Source organism: Aulonocara sp. 'chitande type north' Nkhata Bay, linkage group LG18 (genome assembly GCF_057382095.1).
Source record: "Aulonocara sp. 'chitande type north' Nkhata Bay isolate Kocher_YH1m ecotype deep benthic linkage group LG18, A_spYH_male_GT1.1, whole genome shotgun sequence".
Lineage (NCBI taxonomy): Eukaryota > Metazoa > Chordata > Actinopteri > Cichliformes > Cichlidae > Aulonocara > Aulonocara sp. 'chitande type north' Nkhata Bay.
The window spans coordinates 8,406,595-8,426,711 of NC_141361.1; the positions used below are offsets into that span (position 1 = coordinate 8,406,595).

At 41.4% G+C, this 20,117-nt stretch overlaps 1 protein-coding gene and 1 long non-coding RNA gene across 4 annotated transcripts; one reads left to right on the top strand and one right to left on the bottom strand.

Moving 5' to 3' along the window:
• Positions 1–1,942: 1,942 nt before the first annotated feature.
• Positions 1,943–19,008, bottom strand: LOC147307932 (arylsulfatase I-like). 3 transcript variants are annotated; one of them, XM_086271602.1, is made up of 11 exons: positions 18,686–19,008; positions 15,687–15,879; positions 13,142–13,281; positions 11,757–11,906; positions 9,657–9,731; positions 9,385–9,559; positions 8,802–9,038; positions 7,334–7,480; positions 6,396–6,534; positions 4,365–4,990; positions 1,943–4,277 (listed from the first exon to the last, which is right to left on the bottom strand). In XM_086271602.1, the coding sequence occupies exons 2-11, from the start codon at positions 15,861–15,863 to the stop codon at positions 3,852–3,854; spliced, it is 2,292 nt and encodes a 763-aa protein (XP_086127728.1). In that variant the 5' UTR covers positions 15,864–15,879; positions 18,686–19,008; the 3' UTR covers positions 1,943–3,851. The 3 variants fall into 3 exon arrangements, with proteins under 3 accessions (XP_086127728.1, XP_086127727.1, XP_086127729.1); XM_086271601.1 differs by having other exon boundaries at positions 18,647–19,007; XM_086271603.1 differs by lacking the exon at positions 18,686–19,008 and adding an exon at positions 15,991–16,166.
• LOC147307933 (uncharacterized) lies at positions 15,634–16,655 on the top strand. Its single transcript, XR_015126023.1, has 3 exons — positions 15,634–15,804; positions 16,298–16,446; positions 16,596–16,655. It is a non-coding gene; the product is annotated as an uncharacterized LOC147307933 (long non-coding RNA).
• Positions 19,009–20,117: the final 1,109 nt, after the last annotated feature.

Consider the following 20,117-nt stretch of genomic DNA (forward strand, 5'->3'; position numbering starts at 1 on the left):
TATAAAAGATATATCTCCAAGAGATATATAAAACTAGGAATTACAAATAATTAACATGCTAAATTTCGGTAGAATTAAGGGCTAAAAAGGTACTAATTACTAACTATACCGTACTATACAATACTATAATGATAACTATACAATACTAACTGTACAATAAACAAAGACAGGACAGAGACTATACAAAGGGGATTGTGCAGTTGGTATTGAATACCAGGTTCAAGTCTTTACCAGGATATTGTAGACGAGTGAGGACGAAGACATGTGCAAGATGCAAAATGTGCAAATATAGTATAGTTTAGATGTGTGCTCAGTAACTATGTGACTGAGTGTGCAAGTAAGCATATTGTTCCCAGGTCCAGTTTGTAGTGGATTTGTGAAAGTTTTTGTTGTTTTTGAATCTTTTGTAAGGTGTTTGTAAAGGTGTGTATCAGTCCTTTGGTGGGAGTGAGCTGAGGGCTCTGACTGCTTGGGGGAAGAAGCTCTTGCAGTGTCAGGCCGTTATGGTTTTGATGCTGCGAAACCGTCTGCCAGATGGAAGGAGGGAGAACAGCACACGTGAGGGGTGGAAAGTGTCCTTCACTATGTTGTTCGCATGTCGGATGATGTGTTTGTTGTAGAGTTGGGAGATGGGTGGGAGAGGGTGATCCTCTGTGCTGTCCCCACTATCCGCTGCAGAGACTTCTTTTGCAGTTCCCGTACCAGATAGTGATGTAGCAGCAGAGGACGCTCTCGAAACTCCATCCCTGTTATAAACATCCATTCAACATTTTTTTGGGCAGACACTCAAATTTTAACACATTTTCCCCTCGTATTCCTTAATTTCTCTACCACCAGGTACAGTGAGAGACCTATAACAGAAAAACAAGGGCTTTAGATTATTATTTAAATATAGTTTTAGTTTATACTGATGGAGAAAACTCTTGAAAACTGAACAAACTTTAACAAAAAGCTTTGAACAAAGTTCACATATTTGCAGCCATAAGTGGTTGATAATTTTGAGACCCATATTTCTGTTACAGACTTGGGTGTCGTGCAGCTTGTTTCACATACACATAAATTCAGATGCAGGCTAATTTATGTTTAGTTAAGTCAACACAAAGGTCTGGACTGAAGCTATGGTTGAGCTATTTCTGATTTTTTTATGGGGGCGAGGTTTTCTTTACTGAATGAATCATAAATCTGTAAATGAACTGAAGCAATTTCTGTGTTTTGAGTGCTTAAAGTACTAAAAGTGACTGTGGACGTCAACCTTGCAGCTTTTCAGCAGCATCACAGCCTAAACTGCTTCATGAGTTAGAGTCAGATTTAATCCCAGAGGATTACATCAATCCAGCTGTGTTCAGGGATCAAAGGAGCCCCAAATTAAATTATTTCTCAGCGGAAACAGTGTGAAGTAGGAAGGCAGCGTGGAAAATCCTATTTTACCCCAAGTGTGTGAGTGAGTGTGTGGAGAGAGCGAGAGAGAGCGAGAGAAAGGAGTCTGTGCTGCATCTGCAGGATTATTAATGTTTGGCGCCACCTAGCGGTTATGCAGATTTTGCGCAACGACTTTCTCGTGAATGACCAAATGCAAGGCATATTTCTGCTTCTTGAAGATTTGAATATTTGTTTACTAATTTAAACAATCAGCAATTGCACAACAACAGAAGGCTCGAGTCTCAAAATCATTTGGGTTTGACTTGATTTGGAGGGCAAAGATGTGCAGATAAGAATCCCAGAGAAATATTGAAAAATACGTATGCATGTACACGTCTTTTCATCTTATGCAACAAAAGCATTTTAAATGTATTTAATTACTTAAAATATAAACACTTTAAGTGAATAGTGTATCAAATTTGAATCATTTTAATAGCCTGCATTTCAAATGAAGAGTTTTCCTGATGAACACGGGTGGTTTACTTGCCCTAAAGAACAAAAAACAACAACACCCATTTGTAACAACAACAACAACATTTTATGAGAACATACATACCCTCGCCGTTGTTTCCAGTAAACATAGAAGGACAAAGGTTCATTTGACTTCACCTTTATTTACCCAGGGTGGAGAAATCCAACGTGCATTTAAAATGTTTCTCGGGAACGCTCTGCTCCTCGCTCACACTGATGCGCACTGTTGCAGATCAGCCGCAGCCGTGGTTTGTTCGTTTTTGAGCAAATACACAGAAATATTTCGAGGTTAGGTGTCTTTCTCTCTCTCAAGCAACCAGCATCCGACTTCAAAACAGGCCGCTGTAAGACTTTTTTACTTCCTCTGCTGTGCTTTCAAAAAAGACGAATAAAAATCTGAAGTTTCACATTAGTGGAAGTGGAATTGTTTCTTACAGAAAATTAAAATCAGACAGTTTGGTTTACTGATATTGTCAGTGACATGCGTTGGTGCTGTGTGTGTGAAGTAAGAGGTTTCTGATATTCACAGTAGTAACTTAAAGGTGCTGTGAAATGCTTTAAATTCATAGTGAAAAGCTTGCCAGTGGCAGTGCACTGAAACTGACCACAGTAGCCAGAGGCCAGTTTCAGCCACAGGAACACAGACAAAGTGAGACAAAACCATCAAAGTCACGAGAATGTGTCACAAAAAACGTGAAAGTATATTCAAATTACACAATAAAACTTTCTGACACTGTGTCATGATTACACACTTCCACTGTAATATGTAAACATTTGTTTAAAGGAACAATTCACCCCAAATCACATGAACTTATGTACCAAGCAAAGCAAGCAGCTAGCTACAGTATCATTACTCCAGACAAACACCGGGTGAGTTTCATGTGTTATTCTTTGTACGGGTTTGAATACAGGAGCATTTCAGAGGCAGTGTCTAGTCTGTACGGGACTTTTTTGGGCGGGGAAATTAACGTTCTTCTATCTAGCATCCTGCCCCTCCTCTTCTGCTCTGTGCAGTGTGAAGAAGAGCCGCTGCATCAATAAACAGTGTGGCTCCAACTCAACGATGCAGATTTGAGTAAAAGGCAAATAAAAACTGAAGCACAAACTTTTGTTGGACGGCCGATACCACTTAGTAGATTATTATCAGATAATTGCTTTAAAAACGCTCTAAAAGCACAAATATAGTCTCGAGGTCCAGTTCAGCGACTCCAATTAGCCGAGGTGAGGCCTCGCAGGCAGCTGCACATGTTGGCACGTCTGTCAGTCCAAACAGCCACGCCAACTTTAAGCCTTGGCAAACACCCAGACAAGCGAGTTATGCAAAATTTTACTCACCGAATGTATGAAAGTGACTTTTGGGTAAAGTGTCCCTTTAAAACCCTGATTTGGCTGTGTGGAGTGAATTAAGGGTGTAAACGTACACTGAAACCTGTAAATCTATATATTTACTCAAGTCTCTTATTGTAATTGATCTGCTACATTTACAGTGTCAAAACAAATCTCACTGCCACTCGGTGTCGGGCCTTGTATGAGGACCTCTGTCAGTTTTCGGTTGACAAATCTGTAAAACAACAAACCAGCGTTCACCGACTCAGAGATCAGGGGTTAGAACCACCTGATGAATGGCCAGTTCACCCAAATCACGACAAAGATTTCATGATCTTAGTGGTATGATTTCAGATGTCTGCAGGCAACGTAAGTAACGTCTTTTTGTGATTTGAGTGGACTGACCCTTTAAATCTCGGTGAAAAGAGCCTCATGTGTCTGGACGGTCCAGCTGGAAACATCAGATCACGTTTGGCGGCGAATAAGCTGCATGTATGAACAAATAACGGTCACGTATCTCTGAAAGAGAAGTTTTTCACAATAACAGAACTTGAATATGTTAAAGTTGTGAAAACATGAAAGTAAAAAATAAGATTTATTAATTTTCAAGTCTGATGCAAATTTCAGCTGACATCTCAGATGCGACTGGACACGGTCCCCTCGCTCATCTTCAAAAAGAACGACTGCAGATTGCACAGCATGCACTTCTTCTTCTTCTTCTTCTTCTTCATCTTGTTGTTACTTTTCTTGTAAACTCCCTGATATTTTCCCTCTTCGTCGTCCTCCTCCTCCACCCATGGCACCCATGCTCCCCTGTGCTGGCTCGGGTTGGCTCGGGGGTCGTCGGGTGGAAAGTAAACCGGTACGGCTGTTTGGTTGTAGTAGGCGAGCCGGGCCAGCAGCTGCTGGACTACATCTGGCCTCTGGTCTGCCAGGTCGTGCCGCTCGTACGGGTCGCCTGTGATGTTGAACAGCCAGATGTTTTTGTGGACGGAGGATTTCTGGTAAAGTATCGAGCGTTCGAGGTTCCACCAGCGACCGGGTAGAGAGGTGGGAAGCATCTGAGGATCAATGTTTCAAATATTTGTTATAACAATCAATGTGAAACAGAAAAGTAGAATGAAGCTCTGTGAAGCATGCAGCAGTACCTGTGGGGGGACCCAATCTCCGTGGCCTGGATCACCTGTCAGTAGCTTCCAATCTCCAACTCTGATGGCAGCCTGGACTGAAGTGTCCCACACCGGCTGTAGTGACTCCAGCCCGAACTGGAGGGTTGGATGGGATTTGGTCAGTGGTATTCCAGGTTGGGATCTGTTCTGGTATGGGAAAAATGTCTGCTTGGACTTTGATTTTGAATGTAGTTTGAGCATCTTGGATTTTGGCCGGCTTGATTGTGACAAGTTCTGGTTCTGGGACGTGGTCCTCCTGAATTTTGTTTTCAAACGGGTTTGGATCGGAGGCGGAGATTTAGGACGGGATGTTCCAGACCCTGACAAAGTGCCACCGATCTTTGGATGCGGTCTGTGATTGGGCAGAGGCCGGTCCCAAGTGTGGGCTTTGGTCTTCTTAGCTTTAGGTGGGGGTTTTGATTTTAGGCGAGGCTTGAGCTTCTTTTTGAAGAGGGGCTTAGATTTAGGCTTAGAGGCATGATGGGAAAATGTTTGAGGTTTCTTGGTGGTCTTTGTTTTAAAGGCTAACTTTTGTTTTGGTGGCTTCTTCAGAACCTTCTTCTTCTTCTTCACCTTCTTTAAAACTTTGGTTTTTAAAGTTTTCACTGCCAAATCAAAGAAAACAGCGATCAAGATATATTAAAGATAAATTACCTCTTTTGTGCTCATATTTCTCTCTTTCTCTTCTCTCTGTATTTCCTACAATAAACAAACATTTTCCACCCTGGTGGTAAATTTAGTGACATGAGACTTATCATTTATTAAAAGATCATCTCCTACCAGTTTGAAAAGGTCACTGAGTTCAGTACATTCAGTTGAGAGTACTTCCTCTCAACTATATATATATATATATATATATATATACATATATATATATATATATATACATATATATATATATATTTATATATGTATAAAGAAAGAAAAGAAAATGAAACATTTGTTTTTCCAGCATTTTCAACACCAGCTTTAAACACCAATAACAACTATTATTCTCAAACTGTTTTTATACATTAATGCAGACTAAAGAAGCGTCCACACCAGCAGCAAGTTGAAACCAGTCAATGTCAATTAAAAGCAGCTGCTTGGTGAAGAGACGTGCAAAGTGGGCAGGGCATGAGATAAGGAACAGGCGCGGTGGTGCGTTGGTCTGATTCAGAGGCTACGTCGAGCTCTGCAGACTGTTGTTTTGTAGCTCTTCCACTAGGGGGCAGAATATGTGGCATGACTGGTTTGTGCTTAACTGTTTGTTGTTATTTTAGGATTTAATTGATTTGTCAGCATGGCTGCTCATTTTAAATCACTCCACAGAAGTCCTGTTATGTTTCCTTGCACTCGTGCGATGTGCTGGATTTTCTCCAGTGTGTCAAAACAGCAATTCTTCAACTTTATTTTCAATGGAGGTGGAATAAATCTGTGGGATTGCCCATCTGGCTAGGGCGTAAGTCCAGCTGGTGAACCAGGACTGTGTTGACGTGGCTAAAAACTAACGTGTTTTCAGCACGCTTTGCGACGATACGTGATGGCCACAGTTCAGGCAGTTTCCCTTAAATGAATCAGGGCGTTACAACAGAAGTCCACACTGGGAAATGGATTCTTGAAAAAAGAAGAGCCTGATCCTGGCCTCTTCACCTGACGTTACTTTGGGATGTTTCCGGCTTGGAAACTTTAGAGGTTTCAGCTGAAAACTGCTCAGCTGTAGCTGTAGATCCAGATCTCATCAATCTTGATTAGTTTGAAACAGAAATTACTGTTTGGTCTTTTTTTGAGTTGAGTTTGAGGTCTGAGGTAAAATCCCAGTTAAAGTAGTCAGACTTTCAGGGAGCGATCTAAAATTAGCAGTTGTGAAAAAAGCTGTCAGGAAATTCCTGAGAAGAGGACCTCGAACTGGAAACCAGCCAAATTTATATGAGGAAGTCTTGCGATTCCTACGTGCCCATTCCTGGACCTTTTTGTTCACACCTCATTAAAAAAAGTCCTTTATGGACTTTTTTTTGCCCCTGTAGTTACCCCAGTTTTCCTCGTCCTGGTTCTTCTTTTCAATTGGAGATTTGTGCAGAGGGTCGATGTTGTGAAGGATCTCCTTACGGGGCGACTCCCTCCCTTCACTGATGGCGGGCCAAACATCAAAACCATCCAGGCCCTGGCTCTGAACGGAAGGCAAACACTTCATTTACAGTAAGAGATTACAGAGCAGGGTAATGACGGGTATGCTGCTAAAAATACCAGAAGCAAGACTCATACATTTACTGGACACAAATAAAGAATAAGTAATTTCCTTGTAAAAGACGCCACTGACTTTTTGAATTACTACGTTTCCTGTAGCCAAGAAAGCATTGCTTATCTGCTGGAAGCAATGCAAATCTATCCACAGATCAAGCCAACAAAGCTTTTTGGACACTATACACAGACTGCACGGACTTAGAAATGAAAGTAATTTATATCCGAACAAAAACACAAAGCATGTTTGAGGCCAGTGTTTGGAAATGCTGCACTTATCATAATAGGTCCAGCTGATTTATCCAGATGACAGTAAAAGTAGGGACGGCTTTACAGTAGCACTGTTCAGTCTGAGGCCAACACAGAGATGAATATAGGCAGAGCTCTACTTTCATCTCTAATAATGACAACGAATAAACTTAATCTGAAATTAGGGGGAGACAGTAAGCGAGCTGAGGGACCAGAGATTGAGCTCTTTGGCAAGACGACTGGAAAAACATACAGATCCTGAACGAGTTTACAGTAAAAGAAGAGCTCGTATCGGTATCTCTCTCTGTTTTATAGCACAATAAAATGGTCAGTAACACACTGGGAGAGAGTCGTTTTTCCATGCTGCTTAACTTTTATCCTCCCATACTTACTGTCTAAGAAGAAACATCAGAGACAAATGCTAGAAAGTACAAGCAAACGGCTCCCACAGGTTATTGTTCTGACACAGGCCCACTGACCTGGCTGATGTTTCCTCCGGCCAGGCTCACCAGTGTAGGGAACCAGTCTGTGATGTGCATGAGAGCTTTGGAGACTCGTCTCCTGCGCCTGAGCAGAGGGCTGTGCACGAACCCCACGCCGCGGACTCCACCCTCCCAATATGTACCCTGAAACACAGCCAGCACATTTAATTTCATTCTGCTCTCTTTCATTTTGGTTAGCTGAGATTTTTTATATGTTATCTGTAAAACTACTGCAGACGTGTGAAAGGCCTCTGGATACTTCGGTTGTGAGTCGTCTGCACATCGGTCTTGTTCCTGCACATCCTACAGTTCACATTTGGCATCTGCAGAATTTTAAGGGCCTAGCAAAGAGTTCAGCTCTTTGTTGTGTTCCTCAACCCACCCCTGCGCAGCTTTCTTTAGCACCATTTTTACATATATAAAAAAGACTGAATGGGTTAGCAGAACAACAGGACTAAAGTAGAGCCAGGCACGTGTTTTGGGGTTTTAGCTGGCTCAAAATAGGTCACGGCTGATCCTCATACCATACCATACCATACCAACTTTATTTCTAAATACAGTTAAGAAAAGGAGTCTGCTCTCTGATTTAAAAGAAGTTTGTGTATGTTATTGTCATTTTTACCCATTTATTAAACAAAATATTTATTTTAAGGTTGAGTGAAATAAACCCCACTTATAAAACATTCCTTAAAAATCAGTCCTGGTGATTTTCCAACCTGGATTTGCCAACTGTGCCTACTGTAGATACATTTTAGACAGTCATGTGTAACCACGTGGTGTGCATTACCAAGGGTGGATTGTGGGACATTAATGCTTTGCAGCAGTGATGATGTCATTTGTTACTGGCGCTCACACAGGGGGACAAGTGGACAGTTGGAGCAGATCATCCAACCCTAGTCTGCTTAGGACGCTGCTGCATGTCAATCCACACGAATGGCATAAGTCAATGTGTCCCTGCAGGACACTGCAGAGTAAGGAAGAGATCGATGTTGTTCACGCCACCTACACCTGCAAGTGGTTCTACATTTATAATGTAGGTATTAAATGAAATGATTTAACCAGACTAATAATATTATCACAAAGCTGATAAAAGGACATTTATTGTGTTTCTTCATTTAAAACCAATCTTCTGGACTGTAGCTCTTTCATTACATCCCATATTAAGCTTGTCAGACTCATCTCGACATAAAAATCTTATGAGGGCAATTTCCTAATTGGTCACAGACTGTATATAAAAGATGACTGCAAGATCCTGATTGTCCATAACCTTAAACTTGCACTGGTTTTAATGGCCACCAGGGGGTGTCTTCTCCAGCTAAAAAAGGCATTACTGACTGTGCCTTATTTTCTGTCACTCTCACATTCAGAACAGCAGTTCACAAAGCAGTGAGAGACGTCATTATGACTATGTGGACTTTTTATGAAGCCTTTATGAAGCCTATGCTTCGCCGTGCAGTTATTTTACCTTACGACCCCGCAGCGGCCAGTTGTTCCCGCCTGTGAAAGGCTGAGCGCCGTTGTCAGTGGAGTAGATGATGACGCTGTTTCGGTAGTATCCGTACTTTCTGAGGGCGTAGGTCACGTTTCGGACCGCTTCGTCCACCGTGGAAACCATGCCGGCGAAGTTTCTCCTGGGGACGTTGACCATGTCCCGGAAGGGGTAGATGTAGGACTCTGGAGGATTTAGAGGAGTGTGGACCGCCTGAAGGGAAACGTTACAGGATATTATTACATGTTTTTAAATTCTATCAACCATCCAAAATCAGCCGTAAACAACAAACATCTGGACGGCGTGTTTTGAATTAAAACCTTTGAGTCTGTTTGAACAAACTGTCTCAAAAAAGCCAAACAAACAAACACTTCAATGTGGACCGTGCACTCTCTGAGCGCTCACACTCAGACATAAACAAACATGACATGCAAACACATCCTGTTGTGAACACTGGCCCCTCTGATCCCCCCTCCACCCCTTTTTTAAAAACTTTTTGATTGGCTTTAACGTAACCCATCTTCTAAAGATGTTTAATGTAACGACCTCAGCGCCGTACCTGGAAGGACAGCAGCAGGAAGAGCGGCCTCTCTGCAGGGTCGTGACTCTCCAGGATCTTGCGAGCTCTCTGTGTGAAGAGCGTGGTCGAGTATTTCCCCTCCTGGCCCCACGCTACGCCCTCATCGTCATGGAGATCGTAGCCACATAAGTCCTTGCCGTCACACGATTCATAACTAGACGCAGATGGAGAAATGTGAGTTACTGGAGTAAACACAGTAAAAAGACAGAGAGCAATCATGAAAACAGGTAATAATAGTAGTTGTGATTTACCTGTAGTAGTCCACACTTCCAGTTAACGAACCAAAGAAAGTGTCAAAACCTTTTCTGGTGGGCAGACATGCTTTCCTAAAGGAAAAAATGATTACTGATTACAGATGTTTGGAGGGTTTGTAATACAAGCCTGACACCCCAACAACCAGTTGAGCAATGTGGACCATTTTATAGAAGAAATGATCACAAATGATGGCCGATGACTTTAAACGTCTTGAAAAATGTCAGGAACCTGATAACTGCTGTTCCCTTTTACTTGATATCCGTCCACTAACTCCAGTAAGTTAGATCATTCAGTGCTCTCTGGCTTGAATAGCCATGTTTCTTTCTCTTCATGCTGTCTATTGTACAGAATAAGCACAGTAGGGAGTGTTCAGCACTATGCCAACTCAGTTCAACTGTAGGAGAGTTTAAAGCTCCAGCGAACTGTAAATAAAGACCGATTGTGTTGTCTGGCAAGTTTCAGCCTGTGGCCTTCTTCCGGCTGGCTTCCACGCTACACTGATCATTTCTTAAAATGCGTCACTCAAAAAATGCATCACCATACACACTTTTAATTTTAAAAAATTATTGGTTTTACTGAGCGGTCTTTATACATGTAAAATGGCTAACAGCAATAGTTAGCTATTAATATATATTGGTTAACTAAACCGTTTTAGGTTCTGACTAATAAAAATAAACCCCCACTGCTTAGGACCACTGTGGGGTCTAGCTGTGAAACCTTTGATTTAAACACCAATTTTGCTCCAACTCCTGTAAATTTCCATAACTTATAATGCTACATACTTCTGCTTGTCATAGCAGGAAAAGCACAGGTGCAGTCAACAGTTACATAAACGACTCTATTATGATGAGTCCAAGTAAACCATAATTGTGAGCCAGCATGCATCATACCAAAGCCCTGAAACCCTTAGCCAGGTGTGTGGAGACAGAAAGGCCGGCAGGGACTGGTCTCTTTTTTAAAAACACAGTATGTCACAGCTGAGATAAACAGAAAGACCGTCCTGCGTCGTCTCATATTTTAACTAGTCATGAAAAAAAAGCAGAGTATCTTTTTACGTTTTTAAGAATGTGGACATAATTAAAAAATCTTCTTGTCCTTAGCACTTTTTAAAATCAGGTAAATTCAAAGTCAGCTGAACAACACCACATAATAACATACTACACCATGTTACTATTTACTTACAAGAAACAAAGTCAAATTGCAGAAGTAGTGTGTGAAAAACTAAGTGAACCCTTACTGCTTCCATAAGAATCCATTGGTCCATAAGTCCCAGCAAATTCGCTTTAAGGTGCAGAAACCCCAACAGTTACATCTTAGACTCTACAGGCCTCAGTTAGCATGTTAAATGTCAAAGTAAATGAGAGTACAATTAGAAAAAGACTGAAAAAGTATGGCTTGTTTGGGGTGCAAGGATAAGGCCTCTTCTCTCTAAAAGGAACATGGCAGCACTGCTTAGGTTTGCAAAGCTGCATCTGAACAAACCACAAGACTTCTGGAACAATGTTGTTTAGACAGACAAGACCAAAGTGTAGATGTTTGGTCATTTTGCAGAGCATCACATTTGGTAAAACCAAACACAGCACATCAGCACAAACATCTCATATCAGCTGTCAACCATAGTGGTGGAGGGGTGATGATTTGGGTTGCTCAGAGGATCTAAGCAGCTTGCAGTCATTGAGTTGACCACGAACCCCTCTGTATACCAAAGTACTGTGGAGTCAGATGTGAGGCCATTTCTTCGACTGCTAAAGCTTGGCCCAAATTGTGTCACACAAAAGGACAGCGATCAAAAGCACGGCAGCAGTCAAAGCCCAGACCCCAATCCAAAAGAAATGCCAAGGCATTGTCATGGCAGTGGTACATAAACAAATGCCAGCAAACCCCAACGGACTGGAGCACTCCTGTAAAGAAGAGTGGGCCAAGATTCCTTCACGATGATATGAGAAACTGATAAAGTCATACGGAAAAAGATTACTTCAAGTTAAGTAGTCCAGCTTCTGAATCATGACTGCATCACTGTTTCTCCACCATCTTTGTGTCAGCAGACTTTTCACCAAACAATATTTCTCCAAGTTATACTGAAGGCTCCCTCTCACCTGTAGAAACCCAGGTGCCACTTGCCAACCATATGTGTGGCGTAGCCGGCCTCGCGAAGCCTCTCAGGCAGAGTGTCCATGTGCGAGGGCAGACAGCTGGGCTGTCTGGGTCTGATAATGGAGTGCTGTAATCCCGTGTGGATCTGATATCTGGAAGAAAGAAAAAAAGAGCTGTTAGTGGGTTTGTAACAGGCAAGCCGCTCAGGCAGGAGCTTCCGTTTGGCCTCAGAGAAGACGCGGGGAGCTCATTATCCTGGCTGCAGCTCAGGGCCTAATCAATAAACTCATTATTCAAAGCAGCTACCTCATTTGAAACAGGAGCTTCACATGCAGCCATTTCTTCCTCATTTCACACATTTAAAGCCCTCTCTAATTCTTTAACGTGATTCTTGTGCTTCTCTAACATGTGAATTTAACTGCTTAGAGTGAATAATATCCTAAAAAATGAGATTCTTGTAAATAAATGACCCACAATTTAATGTGTTGATTTAAAACTGGCTTAATATGAGTGTGGATTAAAACAATTGGCAGTGAATGAAAAACCGCTTGTTGGAGTTTCAAAATCCAACAGAAAACAGATGCCTTCAAGAAAGATTATTATTGGCTCTACTGGACGTTTCTTCCCGTTAAAAGGGAGTTTTTCCTTCCCACTGTCGCCAAAGCGCTTGCTGAAAAGGGGTCATATGATTGTTGGTATTTTCTCTGTTTTATTTTAAGGCAACTCTTGTTGTGATTTGGTGCTGTACAAAGAGCATTTCATTGAATTGTGCTATCAAAAAGCATTCAATCTAAATGTCAAGCTACAGATGTGGTGAAAATGCAATTAGTACAATGTGTAAACGGGGAGGTATTGCCCACAACAAATAAGAACTGCTGGCTAATAACTGCCGAGCACAAATCCTAAAGGAAAACCTGACACAACAAGCACAGCTGGAAGAAAAATGGAAAAAATGCCAAGACTCAAAGCGCTGACGCGAGAGCAAAGCTTCAAATGAACCCATCAACAGGGTAGCTTAAGTTCTGGAAAGAATGTGGATGCACTTCAAACGCTTTTTAATGTGGTAATGGCTTAATGTTGTAAATCTCTTACCATTAAAATGGAACAATCTGACAGTACATCCAGACAAATAAGACCAGAGGATATGAATTATAGCAGTTACATGCTATAAATTAATTAATGAGTCAATATTCGGACAGCTTTGATAATAAGATAATGATTTAAGATCTTTTTAAGTGTTTTTTTTTTAAATACTGAAACAAAGAGAAAACAATATGTATTGGTGTACATGAGACAGTTTATTAAGAGACTGGGCTAAATGTTGTCAAAATTTAATGTAAAGACTTCCGATATTTACTGTAGGAGGTTGGTAAAGGTGTGTTTGTACCTGCCGGTGATGAGCTGACTGCGCGACGGCGTGCAGATCGGCTGAACGTAGTAGTTTTCCAATTTCACGCCCTCTGCTGCCAGTTTGTCCAGAGTGGGAGTCTTGATGGTCGGGTTGTGGTAACCGATATCATTGAAACCCTGCAACAGATTCATGAGTGCATCAAAGACTTTGTGTTTTAGAGTGTCACTTTAATTTGCCAAATACATACTCAGTGGTTCCTATACTATACTGTAAGGAAGTAATGGGTCCAGGTGTGTGCAGCCTGCCTTTCCTTGTGTTTGTTTTGTCTGTATTTTCTATGGTACAGTTTTGTTTGTGAGCTGGAAACAGTGTTGCAACAGTTCCAGAGAAGCTCTATCAGAAGCTTCATTACTCAACCCCACACTGGTTGGTTTTTAAGGCTTGTGAGTCATTTTAAGATTCTGGGTCCTGTTACAATACTGTAGGAAACAATACTTTCTGCTTCTTGAGAAACTTAACAATGACCTATAAATTATTTAACCATCATCAAGGGATGAACCAGTGTTGTGTCCGCACATAACAGACCACTTTAGAAAACAACCTGTTTTAAATAGCTTAGCTTTAGGCACTTTCTTTCTAATAGCCTGTCCCAAAATACATCATTTGTTCCCATTTCGTTAGCAAGGACATTCTCACAGCGCCATTAGCCAAAAACTTGGCACATCGCGCCATGGTGTGCAGTGTGTCCTTAAAAAAAACGAGGTAACATGAGAAGTGGAGAACAAAATAAGAAGTGAATTCAGAATTAAAAATTTAGTTTCAAATTGTCATCAGTATGAAGCAGGTCAGGAGAGATGTGAACAGCAGGTGTCTACACAATACACAATGCAACACTATCAGTGATGGATTGGCCTCCCCAGAGCCCAGACCTCAACTTTAATGAAGCAATGTGGGATAACCTCGACAGATTGCAGAGCCAAAGGCAGCCAACATCCAAAGAAGAAGGCTGGAGCACTTTTCTTGAAGACTACTCGCCTAAGAGAGCTCAGGCTGTGTTGAAGAATGAAGATGGTGATGTCAAATATTGACTTCAAGCTCATCAGATTTGTAGAAACTCTGTTTTTGCCTTACAGACTGTATTTGAGGCTGCATTTCCATGTTTGCACCTTTCAATAAATTGCTGCATTTGTTTCCCATTTTCGTACCAACATTTAAAGAAATTTTGTGCGGCTCAAGACTTATGCACAGCTCTGCACATAAAATGGTTTGTAATAAACTTGATCTAGCTGTTAAGTTGGTCTTAGTAAGGACCAGTCTGCAAAAGCGTAGTCTTAACTTCACCTGGCCTCACCGATGACATGATGCTTGCTTCCTAGCAGCCTGCGCTGTCTTGGTAATGTAGCATTTCTGATTTGCAGCAATTATGCAAAATCAAAGCTAAGCTAGCAAAAAGTCAATTTCACCAACAGTGTAATGAGAAAATTAACAGAGGTGTACAGACAGCAGCAAAACATTTGGTTGCTAAGCAGTCTAAATGTGATCTAAACAAGAAATCACAGGAAGTGAACAAACAGTTACTCCAATATGGAGGTCCTTCACTCAGAAAACAAAAACTGAAAACAAAACAAAGTAATAAAAAACAGTGGAAAGACCTCCTTTCCAGAGACATCTCAAAATCAGCTGCTCGTCAAGAGTAGTATTTGATGTAGGAAGTAGAAGGTCAAGCTGTGTAACTTTTAGGCTGGACCCGTGTCTGCTTGGTTTTAAGTAAGCGTGACGGGACCTGTGGATTCATGTGTCACTGCCAAAAGGCTGCAGCTGTCACCGGGTCTGTGGGTTACTCTTTCTTCTTTGTGTGGTAATCTTGATCCTTAAGCTGAGCTGCTGCGTGGCGAAAACGAAGAAGTCGAACCATACCAAGTACGTAGAAACAATCAAAACTGACCACTGTGCGTGCTTCTAATGCGTGTATAAACATTCAATCGATCTGACTTACGCATAGTGTCCTCACTGTTTGTTGGTTTTTTGGGAGGACTTCACGCGAGCACCTAGCCACACAGTCTTCAATGACACTGCGGTGCAACATACTGAGTTTAAACAAGCACAACAGGAGTGTGTCTCTGTGGTACCTGCAGCTATCGGCGTCCACGACTAAAAATAATCCCCAGTTCAAAACGACAACTTATGACTGACTAACCTGAAATCCAGGGTTCTGGTCTTGATTCCAAAGTTGTGAATATCTTGTCTGTAACATCTGTTTGCATGCGGTGGATACGTGAAACCACATTTGAGACGGACTTGCCAAATTGAAATTCAGGTTTAAATCAGAGAGGTTATACTCAGAGAGGCGTTAAGTCCTCCTATGCTGCTCTCATGCGTGCTGTTTAATTCATTTCACTGCTTATAAACCAGATTTTTCAGCTACTTTCACACATATGGTTGTAAATGTTTTGGGAATGATTTGATTTCTATCCTCAACAATATATATTTATGTAAATACTATGATGTGTTTCCTCGTTTCAGTGGCACCGTCCAAGCATTTTGATTCAAGAAAACGCACTCGCACGACTCTCACACACACCTGATCGTCGGTGAGGATGAATACGATGTGCGGCTGGTTCTTCTTCTTCTGTGCCGTCTCGTCAGTCTGCTGCTGTATCTGGTTGTTCGGGGGCCGATGAGCCGACAGGCAGTCGAGGGTGAGCAAAACACTCAGCGCAGTCAGAGCCGCAGCTGCAGCAGCAGGGGCAGCCTGCATCCTTACAGCAGGAGCTCTGCGGAAAAGAACGACAACAAGAATATGACAATACGGCGACAACTTCTACGAACAAAACACCAGGGAAGAGTAGCTCAAAAATGTTAGACTCAGCACAAATTCACACAACCCTGCCATCAGTGGGGTGACTGACTGTAGATCACGAAACCACATTTGAGACAGACTTGCCAACTTGGCTGCAAATGTGATCTGAAACACTTCCATCTGGTGGACAGAGAGCTGAAACTCCGCGGAGGGCTTTCAGCTATTTACAATCTCTGGAACTGAGTAGCATGAATAAAAAAAATAAAGAAAAACGATTAGACTATTACCCAGAACCGAGAGAGAGCAGAAACAGGGCATTTGGAAGTGCTGGAAGAGGGTTTTATTACTTTTCTTTGATTATTTGCTGATTTATTTCACATTTTACACCCTAGGAGTGTCAAACGGGGATAAACTCCTCTGTCACTGGGGATATGGTGTTATAACAGCTGGATGATCACGGTCGCGCTTAGGAATGCACCGATGCTTGGAGCACGTTACACGCTTTCTAATGTCACGTATCAGACCTTTCCAGCAAACTCCGGTTAGTGTTTCTCAGATGGTCACAAAGAAAAACTGCCTGAATTAATTCTAATACTTGAAATGCATGGCTATCACAGTCCTGTGTTTGCACTGCTGTATTTCCTCAGAGCAGCCAGATTTTCATGTTCATGTAAACTTCCTCTCTTTCAGTTTAAACCGCTTTTTCAGGAAGTAACCTAACTGATGCCCCGATGGTCCAGAGACAACAGAGATTATGTAAGGCAAGTTGATTGGTCAGCAGCTGATGGTGTTTCCAAAACCGCACCCACCCTTCACCCGTAAAACAATCTGAATAAAGTGAACCCTCACTGACTTCTAACTTTTGTTGCTGTCAGTGTTTTCACATTATACGGTGTGATGTTAGTGAAAGAAAGACAGATTTCTCTGTAGTGTGGGAAACACAGCATGTGCATCAGGAGTCAGATTTAGGGCCAAAAAGGGGAGCAAATGAGTGAGTCTCTCTGTACTTTAATCACAATCTAAACCTTGATTAGTTTTATCCCACCACTAAGACAAGCCATCTTTCCACCTTTTACATCGTGACAGAAAAGCTGATGCTCGTTTCATTTGGAACGATCTTAAAATGCGGCAGATTTCATGTAAATGTTGCTCCATGCTCTCAGCATGAATAACTGCAGACAGTACTCCACTACATTTGATCAAAAACTCATGCTGTCTTCCTTCTCTCACCCCAACCGGTCGCAGCAGATGGCCCCGCCCCTCCCTGAGCCTGGTTCTGCTGGAGGCTTCTTCCTGTTAAAAGGGAGGTTTTCCTTCCCACTGTTGCCAAAGTGCTTGCTCATAGAGGGGGTCATATGATTGTTGGGGTTTTCTCTGTATGTATTATTGCAGGGTCTACCTTACAATATAAAGTGCTTTGAGGTGACTGTTGTTGTGATTTGGTGCTGTATAAATAAAGTTGAATTTTCAGATTTAAATCTAAATCTAAATTGAGTAATAACGTATGTGATGCTATTATGGATCATAAGGTATATAAAGTACACAGGATTTCGCTGCATATAAAACTTTTTGGTGCTCACCTAAACAATGTTTTGGCCTTCCGCTAATAAACATAAACATTTTTGCTCACCGAATGCTGAAACACAGCAAGAAAATGCACATACTGGTTTTAAGTAAGGTGAAATAGACTCACTTTGTTAAATAAATGCAGGCCAATGATGTTTGAATGCATATTTACACCCTCACCTTCCCACCAGAGCCAGAAAAAACATGATACAGACACGAAAACTAGCTTGTTTACGTGGGTCAGTGAAGGTCTGAGCTGCAGACGGGGGAACCAGTGGGTAAAATGTTATTTTGTAACCTGGTGACAATTTAATTATAAACTTATAAAGCTGTAAAAAGACTAACTGACCAACATCTTTTAACAATAATTTCTTTTTTTTAAACAAGCCCGCCTTCTTGGCTGGAAAATGGCTTATTGTGAAATACTTGACCACATTCATGGAGTTTCAAACATATTTTAGAACTATGTGTGCCATGTTTCTCTTCAACTGTCCGATGTGTAGCCCATTGTTTACTTTATCTTGGTGAGTGCGTCTCTCTGCTGGCTCACACTGAGGACCGCTGTCAGTCCTGACTGATCTGATGAGTGAGTCACTTGTTAATAGATGTGTAAAATAACCTTTACAAGGCCCGAATGCTCTTTGATACTTCCTCGAATTGCCAGTGTTTAAACAATATTAAATTATCCATGACATTAAATAGTAACAAGGTTCAAAAAGGATCTTTTTAAACTCTCTAATCTTTATTTTCTCAAAGCAAACTGTAACCGAGCGCTCTTTAAGAGGAAGGGTAACCTCAGACTGTTTTATCTGTATCATCTACGACATGTTTATTAACTTGAAAGCCAAGAAGACCATGTAATGTTGATTTTATATGTAAGCTGACGAAAAGCAGCTGTCTCAGCTTGATTGTAGAGTACTGGTTTCCAACTACTGGTGAGATACAGGTACTCATGGGAAAAGAAGCAGAGTAGTCTGAGTGAGTGTCTTAGTTAAGAAGCTCTGACTAACCTTATATAGCCTAGTTTTGCTTTGATGGAGTTAGTATATATTTAAATGCAGTATTTATCAGAAATAATAATAATAATAAAACTATAATAATACTATATTAAGTCTGGTATCAGAGTATATCCAGGTCGAGAAAACTCAAGTCAGCATCGTTCATCTTATCCTCACCTCTGCTGTGTTATTTCAAAGCCAGGCCTGAATCAATACCTCGATACAAGGATCAATGGGAGTGAACGGCTCTTCTCCCCCCTCCTCTTCTCTCTCCTTCTTCTTCCTTTTCAGTTCATTCCTCACCCTTCGGCTTCTTCTTCTTCTTCAGCTCGGAGAAAGCCTGGTTTGCAGAAAAGTTTGCAAAAGACGCCGCATGTCCTTTGAGTTTCCACCAGAGCCTCCTTCCTCCAGTCTGAAGAGTGCCTTCTCTCCCCGCAGATGAAATATGAGCGAAGGACAGCCGCACACAAACGCGCTCCCACCTCCGGCCTGACTCGCCAAAATAAAATACGCTCGACTCGTCATTTTAAAGTCACACAAGTCATTTTAAACTGCTGCTGTGAATGAAATGAAACCTCCTCCAGTTACCATAGTGACCACTGCAGGGCCGTAAATGAACCGTGATAACGTCAACAGGCTGAACGTGTAAACTGTCACAATAAAGCATTATTAATGAAATACAACTCTGATATCACTTAAACAAATGTTCCTGATAAACAGTGAATTAACTTCCTGTCCTGTAATCAGCATTTTCGTTGCCTCGAGTAGACAGTATATAATAATTAAGTCATATGGTAAGGTGTGTTATGACCTAAATTTAGCTAAATACCACAGATCCTGAATTCAAATCTTTAAAAAAACGTATTTAGTCGGTAGACGTTATAAAGGAGTTTTATCGGAGTTGTTTGTTGATGTATGGCATTTTTATGTCCCAGTGACGAATTGAATTTCATTTTATTTAGATAATAATTAAAAAAAAACGCCTAAAGGCTGTCCAGCTGCAGAATAACAGGACTTCAAGGACTGCTCCAGATGAAATATTTGCTAAAAACAAACAAACAAACAAACAAACAAACAAACAAACAAACAAAAACAGTCTTCGTTAAGAGCTCTCGTTAAGTTCTGTATTAATTTGGAAATTTCCCAGCTTAACATCCGCTCCTCTTGACTTTATTTCTGTAACTTAACGCTCATGGAAACCGGTAATAAAGCCGCAATAAATGCCGTTTCTTTCAACGGCGTTAAGTCTCTTTAATGTGTTTCTTGTAGTGTCAATACTGACACCGTCACTTTGTTCGTGTCTCCGGGAATAAAGGCAGGACTTCAGCCGAGCAGCCTGCCTGCAGACCGGACTGTTACAGGCAAAAGGAGTCCGCTGGCACTCGCAGGAAGCCTGGAATTTCTTTTAGGGCAACATGCTGTAGAAATGCAAAATAAGGATCAAGTGATCCCAAAATATTCAGGATGAGGCAGGAAAATATGCTAGACTAAAAAAAAAAATACCAGCTCCATTCAACCCTTATTAAAAATCAGAAAAAAAAGGATAATACCAAACATCTAAAGACCACGTGTGCAGACAAATATGAGAAAGGTGGCATTTAGAAGTCTGTGTCCAGATGGAGTCTGTTATTTCTAAATGCACCTACAT